This window comes from Pararge aegeria, chromosome 4 (genome assembly GCF_905163445.1).
Source record: "Pararge aegeria chromosome 4, ilParAegt1.1, whole genome shotgun sequence".
NCBI classification, from domain to species: Eukaryota; Metazoa; Arthropoda; class Insecta; order Lepidoptera; family Nymphalidae; genus Pararge; species Pararge aegeria.
Window position 1 is genome coordinate 9,954,486 of NC_053183.1, and position 14,793 is coordinate 9,969,278.

At 35.0% G+C, this 14,793-nt stretch overlaps 1 protein-coding gene across 1 annotated transcript; it reads right to left on the minus strand.

Moving 5' to 3' along the window:
• Window positions 1-1,657: 1,657 nt before the first annotated feature.
• Window positions 1,658-14,502, minus strand: LOC120623514. The gene is made up of 13 exons (XM_039889565.1): window positions 14,258-14,502; window positions 13,408-13,632; window positions 12,883-13,077; window positions 12,046-12,186; window positions 11,877-11,972; window positions 10,361-10,536; window positions 8,991-9,066; window positions 8,762-8,908; window positions 7,761-7,911; window positions 6,334-6,477; window positions 5,010-5,166; window positions 3,951-4,137; window positions 1,658-2,600 (listed from the first exon to the last, which is right to left on the minus strand). The coding sequence occupies exons 1-13, from the start codon at window positions 14,500-14,502 to the stop codon at window positions 1,658-1,660; spliced, it is 2,883 nt and encodes a 960-aa protein (XP_039745499.1).
• Window positions 14,503-14,793: the final 291 nt, after the last annotated feature.

Sequence of the window (14,793 nt, forward strand, 5' to 3'; positions counted from 1 at the left end):
CTATCTTTTTTGGAGCTGACATAAAAGCGATGATATACGTCAGTGCCCCTAGATGAACCCAATAAAACACCGCCACTTGCTTCATATTTGTTTTGTCATTCAGTACTATCGTACTGGTAGCTGTTACATAATCCTTTACCTACCTATTGTATTCAGCTCCAAAGCAAAAATATTGAAAGTTTGAATGATTTTATGTCAATGTACCTATCTAAGTAACTACTACCTATCTTGAAGCGTAGCGTTTAAATAGCTAAACAATAATTCATACTCACTTATACGCACGCACATACACCTATAAAAGGGTTGTAATTTTTTTAGGTTATTTCAAATGATAATCAAATTCAAATTCTTTATTCAAATCGAGTATTAGTGAAACATTTTAAAACTGTAGTTACTACTATAGCCTTAAATAACCTAGTGTTGATTGTTGTTCACATTATATGTGGGACACATATATACACTTAAGAAAAAATAATCCGATGCTGAATGCTTAAGGCAATCTTTAAACTTTATTTTGGGATTCATAAGCACTTCCATGCTTTCTTGAGTGAAAAATACATTATAAATAAATAAATATATTACGACAATACAAACACCGCCATCTAGCCCCGAAGTAAGCGTACCTTGTGTTATGGATAACACAATGTAGTAATAATACACATAAATAGTTATAATATTCTGTATAAACACCCAGACACTGAAAAACATTCATGTTCATCACAGAAACATTTTCCACTTCTGAGAATCGAACCCACGGCCTTGGACTCAGAAAGCAGGGTCGCTGCCCACTGCGCCAATCAGCCGTCTATCAGTAATATAAGAAAAAACTATATTGCATTTGAAAAATGGAACAGCTCATAAACGTTTTGTCGGCATTGTTCTAAAATAAATCAACCGACAATGACAAAATATCCTTAAAAAAACACGACACATATTTTGGCACGTGTTCTGTCCGGTCCACAATTGGAGTTAATTAGGAAATGGCGCGCGGAGCGGCTAACGCGCAAATGTCTTCAACTATGTGGGCAGCTGAGTGCAAAGCTCGTTTATGGAAACTATAAATTAGAGCATAACTAAGCTTTAGTTGCTTTAAATTTTCATTCCGTATGAAAAAAATGTTTAAGTGATATTACTTAAATTATAACAGCATATTTTATCCGTAATCATCATAGTCTCTACTGATTGCCGTCCACTGCTAAACATGGGTCTTTCGTTGCGTTACACGTATGTGGTTGTGAGTGGGTGGTCCTGTTTCCGAATATTCTCTGGTCTAGTCTGGTGGGAGGCTTCGGCCATGGCTAGCTACGGGCCGACTTGACTGGCGTGATGCTAAGCAATTCGGCGTTCCGGTACGATAAAGCATAGCAATTAATATAACTGGCAAACCCCTAACAGGTTAACCCGTTTCCATCTCAGACTGCATCATCATTTATCACCAGGTGAGATAAAGGGCAAGCGCTAACTTGTAGTGGTTTAAAAAAAGTCTATATAAGTTTAGGTACAAAGTGCGAGTCTTAGGAAGTAGCTTAATATAGTCTACCAACTTATAGGAGGTCCACTAGTAACTGCGGTTTTTTGTGCGTGGCCGCTACTCCAGCACTTTGGGATGTATGCGAGAGAGATGAGAAAACAAAAGCCTCATCAAATAAATAAGCATTTAATGCATACGAAGTTGCTTTTCTTTCTTCTTTTTACCCTTCTTGCCCTTCGAAGTTCCCCAAAACCGCATGAAATCGCGGCTGTCACTTGTTCCAGGTTCATCCTGTGTTATTGTATCGAAATCTTGATTGCTTTGTTCTCCAGTTCCAAACACACTTATTCTACCGCCCAAAATATCAGTCGTTATTTCTCCACCACTTTCTATTGAAGGTATCATAGTAAGCTCTTCATCAAATCGCAAACGTTTATTAGAGTCAAAGTGTTTTTTTATGTTCTCGGAATGTACTTCACACTTAACACGTATTTTCTCTGGATTAATATTAGTATTTGAAATACGTTCGTAAACTGTACTTCTTATTTCTTTTTCATCGTCTGCAACGACGGCATGCCTTCTTGCCATATTTCCTAAACTTTGATGATCGGCGTTTATTTCATTACATTGAGACGATGACCTAGTTTCTTTAGTAAACTTAATTAATTTTAATTCCTCCTTATAGTTACAACGACTTGCCTGGTCATCGACTGCTTTTAGTTTAACTAATGGATCTTGTTCGATTCCTTGGCGAAGCACATCTTTATGTTCGTCCTTAGAAATTTCAGATTGCATTTCTAAACTCTCTCCAGTTTGGACGGCTTCTTCTCTTAATGTGGATTGTGCAAATCTACGTAATTCATATTCCGTAAAAGAAAATATATTTGATTTGTCTAATGGCACTGAATTTACTTCATTTACATAGTCAGCAGGCTCTTCACGTCTCTTCTTACAAATCAAATATGCGCAACATTTACTTATGATCTTCTTACAAACATTTTCATTTAAATCACCTTTAAACCCGTCACCATACAAAGTGTCATTATCAAAGAATTGCCCTGAATATACAAACTTACTTGATGTTTCATCACCTTCGTTGGGTGAGCGCATAATTGTGTCCAAAAGTAATCTGTGAAAGAATAGATAGTTATTACATATCATGTTATACGACATTTAATAACCTTTATCTATACTGCTATTATTATACAGAAGAAAGATCTAAAAGCTCTTTTTAAAGATTTTTTGAAGAAAGCGTTTGTATGTATTTGATGAACTTATAAAATTACTAAACCCATTTTAATCATTATGATTATGATTAAAAGTAAAAAAGAAAAAAATAATAAAAAAAATAGTTTCCAGTAGTTAGCTATTTTATCTAGATATAACTCAGGCTAATTTGATTTTAAAAAGTTAACGATTTCAGCCTGAACTTAAAGTATATGGATTGCTGCCATCTGCATGCAATTGATCGCTGTCACAGATTGCCTGTATATGGAGCCTAGTGAGTGAACTAAGCTAAAAGCTCGATTGGACTTTAATTTTTAAGAACCTTCCTCCGCGTGCGCCTTTCATTGCTTTAAGCAAACACTCCCTATCATAAACACTGTCGTTACCTAAAATTCGGGAGCGTTAAATAAGAACGCATTAGAGCACAGAGGCCGGGGTATCCTATAAATAGGTAGTTGAGGGTGCCTAGGTCACTGCAGCGGCAGGAGCTAAGGCATAAAGCATTTTTTTTGTTTGTTACAATACGAGCATAAGATTTTTTCTTATCTGTGTTTTTTCGGAAAAATAATGGCCCTGCTAAAGACTCGTGTTTTCTTAGGGTTTTGGAAACCTATGCTGTTTTCCATGTTAAGCATTTAGTCAAAGCGAACAATAATTTCAAACAAGTTTTTATCTGGTGAATGAACCAATAATAAAAAAATAATAAAAAAAATAGTTTCCAGTAGTTAGCTATTTTATCTAGATATAACTCAGGCTAATTTGATTTTAAAAAGTTAACGATTTCAGCCTGAACTTAAAGTATATGGATTGATATAGTGGGGTATTGGGGTAGCAAAATATATTTGAGGAATAAGCACAGGCAGTATGCCTAGTGATCCCACCATGTTTAAGCCGGGCCTGTGCATGATTCAATATCCGCAGCTATGTCTGGTTGGAAGCTTTAACCGTCGCTAGTTACCTCCACAAAAACGTGCTGCCAAGCGATTTAGCGCAAACCGATACTATCTATGTCTTGTAGAAACCATAGGAGTACCTATGTGTTTAATTTAACTCTCACACCTCTAGCAGGTTAGCCGGCTACCATATCTTAGACTGCATCATAACTACTAGGTGTAATTTCAGTTAAGGACTAACTTTTAGTAGGATGAAAATTTAAAAAATCTCCTATGAGAAAAAAAGTCTAAGTTCTGGTGATAACAACCAGTCTGATGTCTCACAATTGTTATTGAATGTGTGACTAAAACAGTATTACGTATTTTCAGTTGCGTCGGTGTATATGAAGAAGGCATCGGATACTTTGGGCACGCATCGCTTGAGCCAGTACTGGATAGTGTATAGTATGGTGAGGATCACCGCGAGGAATGTGAAGGCAGCGAGGTAGACGTTATGTTGCAGTCCTTGAGTCACGCCGCACTTGAGACGATCTTCGTCATAAATATCTAAGGAACAATTATTAAATTTTACATAATCAGCTAACTAAAAATAAACAAGTGGTAAATAAGGCATTCCATCCAAGAAACTGTTATGTTAAGAAATGGAGTATGTAATGAACACTGTGAACTTAGTAAATGTCGTACGTATAAATTTGACTGTGTTTAAAGTGATGATAGACCTAACTAACCTAATCAGAATATTAAACGTTTGAACTTTTTGAATCAAATATGTTTACGGTGATATGATATGTGGTTTGAAATGTCAATCAATCCGCATTTGATCCAGCGTGGTGAACTAAAGCTTTGGCCCTTCTCATTCTGGGATCAAACTCGAGCCCTATAGCGGGCCGATAACGGATTGATAATGATGATGATGAAGCTTAAAGTTGATCATACAACGTGTAACGGAATTACGAAATGCTTTTGAAGGGTGCATAAGGAATCACCCTGTAAAAATATTGAATCAAAAGAAGCATATTTATTTTTCCTTACAAACTTTACTTCTGACAACCCTGTTGAAAATAAAAGACCGACACGTGCATAGTTCCTACGCTACACGACACGTACCTAATAAAGTGTCAGGTTTTACTTGATTTTACTTTTGCATGTGATGTTAGGACTGTATCTGATTTCTTTCAGTAAAAACAATAGCCAATGGTTTACTCCAAAACTATAAGTTTTTTGTTTCACAGAAGTATTATTCGGAAGTATTATTTCGGTTTTTATTTACACGTTGCATATCATTGCATTCCGCAAAGTGACACCTGCTTCCATCTAATAATGATTTAAGGGATGGAAGTAAATCTCCTGAACGTACGTATTAAAATGGCGAATGATAAGAATTAGCATATGTGGAAATAGAACAACTTTAAAGTTACCGTAGGAGCCACAATTAGGAACTGCATCACACGCATTCATGGAGTCAATGCATACTCGAGTTCCGATGATCTGGCACTCCAGATGGCCAGGTTCGCACATAGACATACTGTCGGCTAGGGACTGAGCTGGTGTAAGTACAAGTGTCATACCCTCCAACTGTAATTTATTTATTTATTTATTTGGTATCTATGACCCATCACTAATGTAATGTTAAGAATATATTTTACTGTATTTATTCCGATGACCTTATATACTTAGTGAATATTGAAAATTACTTTAACAGCCAAATTGGTCTATTAGCAAGTATGAACACGAAGTCCAGGGTTCGAAACCGAGTCCATCCAAAAACATTTAGGCACTTATTTGGTTTTTCTGTTTTAAGAACTCTGAATTTGGAAAAGGTTAGGGAAACCGACATAAAGTAACCAACAAAAACAAAGTTTACCTACATGAGAAGGTTTTTCCAAATATGTTAGCACATAAATGTGCTATTAAATTAAAGTTAACATACATGATATGTTAAGTTTTAATTTTATAGCACATTTAGTATAAAAATAAAAAAATGTAAATTTAGTACAATATACGTGTAATTAGTTATTTACACTAGGTCGGCAGTCATGGCTTGACTTGTGACAATAGTTGGTAAAACCCATCAAACTACATTGGAGCAGCGGGGTGGGTCTATGCTCCAAAACCCATTTCTCCTATATGTGAGACAAGGCTTGTGTCCAGCAGTGGGGCGTTAATAGACAAAGGATGAGGAGGGAAATGTGTTTGTTCTATCAGAGCGTCACCTTCAGCTTCTTTATTCAGCTCTCTTCTTATTTACACTTGGAATAAGAGAAAACTTTTTGTGACGCTATTTTTATACCACTGCACGTCAGCCCTTAACTGCATTCTCACAAGATGGTTAGTAATAATGCAGTCTAAGATGGTAGCCGGATAACATTAAAGGGGTATGGTAATTAGAACCCATACCTCTAATCGGTATCTACATCATACCGGAAAGCTAAATCGCTTCGCGGTACATCTTTGTCGGTAGGGGGACTACTAGCCACGGTCAAAGCCTCTCACCATACTAGACCAGAGAGAAAATTTAGAAGTTAGGGATCCTCAATTTTCCCAGCTTTATTAATGTTTCCGCACATATAATACCACAGCGATCTTTACTGCACCACGGAGTTCGTCAAAAACTATGCTTTGAAGTTATATTTTGATGGATCAAAGCGAGGTAAGTATCCGACTGTGATTCGACTTTAGGAGTTGCATTTAGAAAGCAGCTAAGTAGCACAAATAAATAAGTAAAACATTGTATTTACGAACTGTGAAATTATTAATAGCGATAACAATCCTCGAAGTATTGAACAGGAAAACTTGACGAGACTTGGCCTCGTTGAAGTCACAGATATTGAACAGTGCTGAACCAACGTAGTTTCTTATATATCGTAATGCCAAGCGGCCTGTTATCTGAAAAAATAATGTCTTTGACCTAACACAGAGTTCTAAGCAAACTTTGCGGACGCATTTTGTGTATGTTACGAGTGAAGCTCGGTTACACATAGTTTTCCCAGCTAGACTAGGTTAAACTAAGTTAAAATTGGGTGAGGTGTATCCTGTTTATTTGAGGGTAGGTATTATGTAAAGATTAATAAGAGAGACGGAGGAACCTCCAAAAGTCTTCATTCTTATTGCACTAAAAATCTATTCTACCTTGATAGTAAGTGGTAGTGACGGCCGATTGGCGCAGTGGGCAACGACCCTGTTTTCCGAGTCCAAGGTGGGACAACTGGGAAATGGTTGTGTGATGAACATGAATGTTATTCAGTGTCTGGGTGTTTATCTGTACATTATAAGTATTTATATATATTATTCATGCAATAAATAAAAAATAAATAATCAGTCATCTTAATACCTATAAGACAAGCTATGTTTACCTTAGGGCTAGATGGCGATGTGTGTATTGTCGTACTATATTTATTTATCTTATTTAGTTGACATGGACTTTTTTGTGTCTTAATTTAAAAGTTAATAAGATAACTTATACCTGTACAGTGACAATATGTTACTTAAATTCAATTATAGTATTTAGGTTAAGACCTATGAGCATCTTTATAATAAGAAGACAAACTCGGAAAACTAACAACGAGACTTCAACAAAGTTTTAATAAGTGCTAAAAGTAATCAATTACTCCTTCAAAAAATTTTAGTCGATTTTCACAAGAAGTAAATCACAGGTACATTTTTAACCTTCACAATATTACTAGTTTATTTATGCGTAGGCACTTTTCCTTTTTACACGCGAAACGCTAAGACAAAGTAACGTGGCAAAAAAGTGTGGCACTCGGGAACTGCCTCGGTAAAACTATTGCATAGCATTTTTTTATCAACTTATGCAATTATAATTATTTATATATTTTTATTTATGCAGTATTGTTTTTCGTTGAATTCAAGTTACAATTTTTGTGCTTTACTTTGATATTGAGAAAAAGGAGGGCAGTTTATCAATGAAATACTTAATGCTTAAGTGTAACAAAAATGAATTGAGCGTGACTTGCGAAAAATTCCAAAATGGCTGAAACGATTTGATTTCGACGTCACGGATTTTCTTGGTCTCGCGCTCAAAGCCCGCGCGAAAAGCTATGCAATAGCTTAAATAAAAGTGTGTGCTGCTATCTATTTTTGACTTAAGTTGTGAAATAGGTACTACCAAGAATAGTAAAATTAAAAACAAAAAGTCTTAAAAGAGAAACCTCATCGTCTTGTAACTCGACTAGTGCAGCAAGATCCTGCAAGTCCGAAAATTGATACTGCATTTCAGTGCCCCTAGTCAGTGCACGCTGCGTGGTCAAATTGCGTGGACGAGAGTTTTCTACTTCTAATGCATGGATGTGCCGCTTATTCCTGCAACAAATTTAGGATTTAACTAATTTCTAGGGCGAACCAGCTATTATCAACAGCTTTTAAATGTTCCATTGCGGGGCACAAGCGACGTCTCTCTTAAAAGAAAGGGATTGAGATTTTGGACCCTGTCTTGGGTATTACTTTAAAAATCGTTAGACAGTGACAAGAACGTGGCCACAGAATTAAGAACATAAAGAACCTTCATTCCGCTACTATTGAATGCAGTGCATTGTGTCCAAAAACAGTGAAAACGCCCCGGGAAAGTCTCACTTCACAACCGCGGAATGTTGCTACCTCACAAACTTTCCCATATATCCCGTTTTATGGTAAACGTTTAGAACATTAGAGGTAAAATAATAGCTGTCAACTGCTAAATGGAATCAAGTGACTTACAACCTGTTCGAGAAACACTACTAAAGTGGACTGGTTATTGATGATTCAATCTTAGTCGTGTACACGTTTTCTGTATGTTCTTCATTCTGAGGGCGTACGTTATCTAAATAATATCTTATTTCTGTCTCATTCTGAGAGAAGAATACCGAGTCCCTCTAGTGGTGGCCGGTAATGGGTTGATAACGATGTCGGCTCCTCTTCATAAATTACAGTATCTAATGATTTTTACGTCAATTTCAGTAAAAGTAAGTTACTCAAGGTTGTAGCTTAGCAATAGATGTTTTAAAATTTTGTATAACATCAGAGGATTGTGCAATGTCCATACAAACTCAATGGAGTTTCAGGACATCAAGTCACCTATGAATACCTATCTATTTATGATTGTAAGAAATAAATAAAAATAAATGTTGTATTTTGTAAATAGAGAATCAGAGCTATGTCATTATAAAACTCATACCTCTTGTCGACTTTATTGTGTTCTTCTCGGCCTTTTTGAGTTACGTTACTGAATATTTCACTTTTATTTAAAACTACAGCCATAACAGGGGCTGCTTGTACAATATTTTCCCATGATTCATGGTCCACCATCCTTCCCTTTTGTAAACTAAAAGTCCGTTGGATAAATTGGCAAGTATAATAAATACATTTTCATTATTTCAAACGTTTTTTAAATAAGAATTACTTACAAATGTGATTTATCAATGTCATTTTTAATACTTATATTGTTACTTGTTTTATCTAGTTGTAATGGTTTAACATTTTCTGTAAAATAAAAAATTTGTAATTATTTGTATCCTTACATATTATGAAATTGACGTTTTGTAAGGGAGGATATTAATTTAATTTAATTTAAATACAAGATATTTTTTAATCATAGTGTATGTACCATTGCTATCTGTGCACTTTTGCCATCTCATTGATGCCTTTACTAAAAAAAACCATTAGGATGGGAATCAATAAAATCTTTGAAGGCGCTTTGGACTGCCCTACAGGAATTGATTTTTTCCCCGTTCAAGAAGACATCAAAGTTTGAATAAAATGGTGATCTGTGTGAGCCGGGGAGTAGTTTTGTCAAAGACATCCACCGCCACACAAATAAAGCATACCGCGCCTGTTATGTTAAGTACAGGAAGCTAAAACAAAAATTATATCCTAGCTCGCTTCATTACACGCAGTGGCGCAGTGGGCAGTGACCCTGCTTTCCGCGTCCAAGGCCGTGGGTTCGATTCCCACAACTAGAAAAATGTTTATGTGATGAACATGAATTTTTTCAGTGTCTGGGTGTTTATCTGCATATTAAAAGTATTTATATGTATTATATTCATAAAAGTATTCATCAGATATCTTAGAAACCATAACACAAGCTACGCTTATTTTGGGGCTAGATAGCGATGTGTGTTTTTTCGTAGTATATTTTATATTATTTTTTATTTATTTTTATATTATTAATTATTACGCAACTAAAGAGATACTTTCGTAAATTCTTTAAGGGAAATATTGCATTAATTATTGAGAAATGCATGCAACAATTATTTAATTCTTAATTTTTGATCTATTAATTACAAGTGAAGGCCGAGTGACAACTGTTATGCTTAGCAGGCACCCACAATACAGGATTACCTAGAGGGTCCAACCAATATATCATTAGATGTTACTTTGATTTTTAATTTTTAGTAAATATATATATTATATTTTTTGTTTTTCATTTTAATTGAAGCTCTCTCTAATTTTCTAGCCATCTGTTGTGCAGCAGTTTCTTTCGTGACACCGCCGCCATAATAATTAATCCTACGAGCCTTTTCTGCAGCACGGTGCCACGATGAAACTAGTACACGTAAATAACTTGATATTTCAAGTTTTCCATTTTGTAAATCGAGTGACGCAGAGTAAAACCAAAAAGAGGAAAAACAAATGAATTAGGGTTTTCAAAACACAAAAGCATGAGTAAATAGCTGTATAAATTTTAAATTGAAATTCTTAACCAAAGAGTAGAAAGTGAGGTCAAAGCGCCCTAACATTTTAAAACCTTTACAGAAGATATTATACTAGAACCTACCTGTTACGTAATCGGACATATTAACTTTGTATGCAGTCGATTGATCTTCGTCTCTTCTAATATGAGAGTATGAACTATTTTTAGCATGATAGTCAGCTTGCAATGTGGCACTTTGATTAACTATAAACTGTAACTTTTTATCCCTTAACAAATTATTTACTATAGGAAGTTCCCCACTGAAAGAAATTGTATATGTATCAAAGATCTAATAGGCAATTGATAAGGTTGCGGTACCTAACCAACGTAAACTAGGATTAAAATATAAAAAAAATACTTTTTTATAAATTTAATTTCAAACCTTAACGCAATGTGATGCAGATTGTTCCTCCTTACATTTAAATCTATAGTTTTATCAGATTTTTTTTTTCCTTCAAGGTTTTTTTTTTCATAGATTGAGAGATTAGGGGCTAAATACACTGAAATGAAAATATTTCTAAAATTAAGATATATGTAAACAACTTAAGCCACTGTGCAATAATCAAATTCTATGAGAGGAATTGAAGTCGATTACTTTTGTATATATTTATTAATCCCGCCTTTGTTGCGCAGCACTAGTTTAAAGTAAAATAAGTTACGTGTTCGTGTTCGGAAAACAGATATTTAAAACGGCTGGTTTTAAACGACTGGTGGAAAGCATTACAATCCCCATAGAAGATAACTTAGGTATTCAAATAAATATCCTTCGGAGTCTCCAATAATTCACTCTTTGTTACAAAGTGAAATTCAAAGAATTCAAATAGGGTCATAGTTCAATTTCAATTTATTTACCAATATGTTATATATTGGTAAACATAAACATAGCTATAGCAATTTTGATGTGCTCATTACGTATGTATACATTATTACATTATCTACGTCCATAGACCGGGGTTGACCGGGGAGATTAATTAAGGTACCAGCTATAAAAACATTTGCTATGTAGATGTTGTCCAATGCACTTTCGTAACACTACAATCTACGACAAAAATAAATAATCTAAATGTTTAAGTAAAAATTGTTTAAATTAGAAAACGTTAAATTAGAAAGTACTAAAGTAAATAAAACTAACCGCTTCTATTATGGTCCATATTAGAAATATTTTCTAAAATATTATGTATCGTAATATTATATTCCACGGAACTCGGCATTGCAGTCATTCCATAGGCTTTTATAATATCTTCAATCTCCACAGTTGACGAATTCAGTATTGGAGCAACAGTTTTTGTAAAAGAGCGAATTTTTGCAAAATAACTCGTTGAACGTGGTGTATATAATCTAAAAAATCATTTTATCACTATTTACCATACAACTTTCGGCCGCTTGGAAAAGTGCCAAGATCAATGACTGCATTTCTGCAGCAGGCTGATACTTTGCTCAAAAATGAGCCAGCAATTCAGAGGTGTCAATAGAAGAAGGCAACATAGCCTCATCATATATTATTTATACATATATACATATTGTAATTATTGAGGTCAATGAAATAGACAAATGTAAACCTATTTATAATATACCTTATTTAGATTTATTAATAACTTACTTTTGCAATTTTTTCTTTCGAAAATTTAATGTTCTGCGTGCAGACCATTTCCTTTTTCTAGTTGTCAATCTTCTATTAACTGTACTAAATAATAATCTGAAAAAAAACAACTACATATTTAGGAATGTTATTAAAAAAAATCTGTCTAAAATGAAATGAAATATAATACCTAGAATCAAAAGTAAATCCATCAACCGCGTAGTCTAGATCGTAGCGTTGTTTCTTGTCGTAGCTATCTTGTCGAATTGTTTGTTTCTTTATTGAAAACTGCACTAAAGGTAGTATGCTTGTTTCATATTCTACCCCGATCCTTTTGGTGGAATTAAAAAAAAACTAAATTATTAAATACTTTAGCAGATTTAAAAACTAGATCTGAAATCTGCAACCAACTTTAAAAGTAAAACTGGTTACAAAACTAAATTTATATGTCTATGTATCCACCAAATTAAAAATATTGTTTTTAGTTTGACCATAACTACAGTTGCATTTCAATTTTTAATTTTTATTTGATTTTCCAGTTCTTAATGAGGCTATATTTTAATGTCAAACAACATAAAGGTCCGGCCCTTAGCAGCTGAGTAATGTCAGAAATAACATTAAGCGAAAACCAATTAATACCAGACCCACCGAGCCATGCTACGCGGTGGGTCGGGATATACAGTATAGATGAATGTTTTTATGGGAAAGCTCTTTCCTGCAGACTGACTCTGAGTTTCTTATAACAACGAAGTTCGGTGCCATAAGCATACCATGCCATAAGTCTTCACTGGCAACACTTAAGTTTTTGAAGACTTTGGTCATCAGGCAACTCATTAAATATATGCGAGTTAGACTGTAGAACTGCTTACAAACCTCGGCTGCGAGCGGTTGTTCTATTAATTACGAAGCTATTGGTAAAAACTTATATAAAGTCAGTTATGCTTAGTTACGCTTTCAAACAAAAAGACTAGGCAGGTCAGCTAAACTCTGTGTTAATATGTATCTACTCCTCTATAAGATAGTATACTTCGGTGTGACGTCATAGATGAAGTCGAACATCTCTTCTGCATTGTCCGTCTGCAGCGGCGACCCTAATTGGAAATTTCCGGACACATTCACCAGCGGCACTTCCATTCTGATGAAGTCCTTTGGTCTGTCCGTCGCAACTGGAAACGTTTGCATGAGAACGTTTTTTGATGCATCCGTTGAATTATGTTTCGTACTGAAATGGAGTAAGGTGTTATAAATTGCTATAAAGTATAGCTATTTATAACACTTGAAACAACCTTATTGTAACGGATTTAAAGTCGAATTCATTGGGGATTAGAACATAGCAGAATCTTGCGAAGTAGGTGAATAGTAACTAAAATAATTATTATAAATGCTTCTTTTTAGGTTTTTTTATTCTACTAAAAAAATGCTTTAAAGCTTTTTTAAAGTAGGGAAATCTACCAAGACTGTTTAAAATAGGTGTACCTACATACTAATAAAAGAAGCCTGCCAAAATAAGTATAAAGTAGTGTATACTTACTTTGGTGGGATATTGTGGTACCTTTCAGTAGTAGTTGTAGGCTTTGTAGTTTTTAAAGTATAGAACTGAGTATAATTTTTTGTAGTCTTCTTAATCATTGTATGAGGTAGATGCCCCCAGTAGCCGCCAAACGTTTCTCCAAACTCATATATGATCAGCTGATCGGCATTTTGTGCGCAGGCGTCAATTAAACCCATTTCGGATAACAATTGAATAACCAGGATAATATTATTGCCGGACTCTGTCCTAAAAAGTTGTAAATTTGTTAATTAGGTAGTTATAGTATCGTACATAATAGGTCTTAAAAGTAGCGTTAACCTAGTGGTCATGACTTCAGCCTCCTTTTTAGGCTGACCAAACCTGCCTGGCGAGTGGCGCTGTGGTCATTTACGTTGAAAGTCATGGTACATTTTTTCTAGTCTGATCTGGGAGCATTCGGCCCCGGCTAGTTACTCGCTAGGCTAGATGTGCTGCCAAGTGATTTATCGTTCCGGTCCGATGCTGCATAGAACCCAAGACCGGGTATGGAGCTAGGGGTGATAAATAATTTGTTAGCGGGCTAACCTACGGTAGTTATATTTTCTCAATACCCCTCATAGGTTTGTACGTGACATCGTACCGGAATGCTTGGCGGCCTTTATCGGCAGGATGATAACTAGCCACAACCGAAGCCGTCTACCAAACCAAACCAAGCCTCCCACTCATAAGACACTCACAAAAACACCACTTAAATGACTCTTTCAAGAATTTTAGCGAATTTACTTTTGATCCTCATTTATATTGCTTTACAGTTGATAAATGATTATAATTAATATATTTTGCGATTTGCTAGTACTACAAACTTTTGTAATCCGCGCACTCAATAACAAACCTTACGCTCAAAGTGCAACTATATGGCACTTCCAACTGTGAGAAGTGCATGATATGGGAGCTGGCTTCCATGACCTGTTTCCCTAGGAACACAGATGGCGCCACTCGACGCCTGCAATACTCCGACATGTCTTTCTGGTGGTTAAATTTTCGAACAGCAATAGATAAATCAACTTGCGGTTTCACGTGAATCAAGAAAAGGAATATGCTCAAAACTTTACGGTCCATGTCAATTAGATTATCCATTTTAAGCATAGCCAGATAGATTTTTGTAGGTAGGTAGGTATATACTTAATTAGCAACACATGCCTTTTGGCTGGAAACTCTTTGTTTACCTACGAATGAAACCTTATTTTTATCTAATCCTTAATTTACCACTGACCTCTATTATGTTATATAATAAGGGTCAGTGGACTGTACCCATTGATTTAATATTTAACTAAACTGACTATATATGCTTATCTCTGTGTGTAAAGAGACTCAAAATATTGTTATAAAAAAATAGTGGCCATAAAAACGATGCAGATACTAAAAATA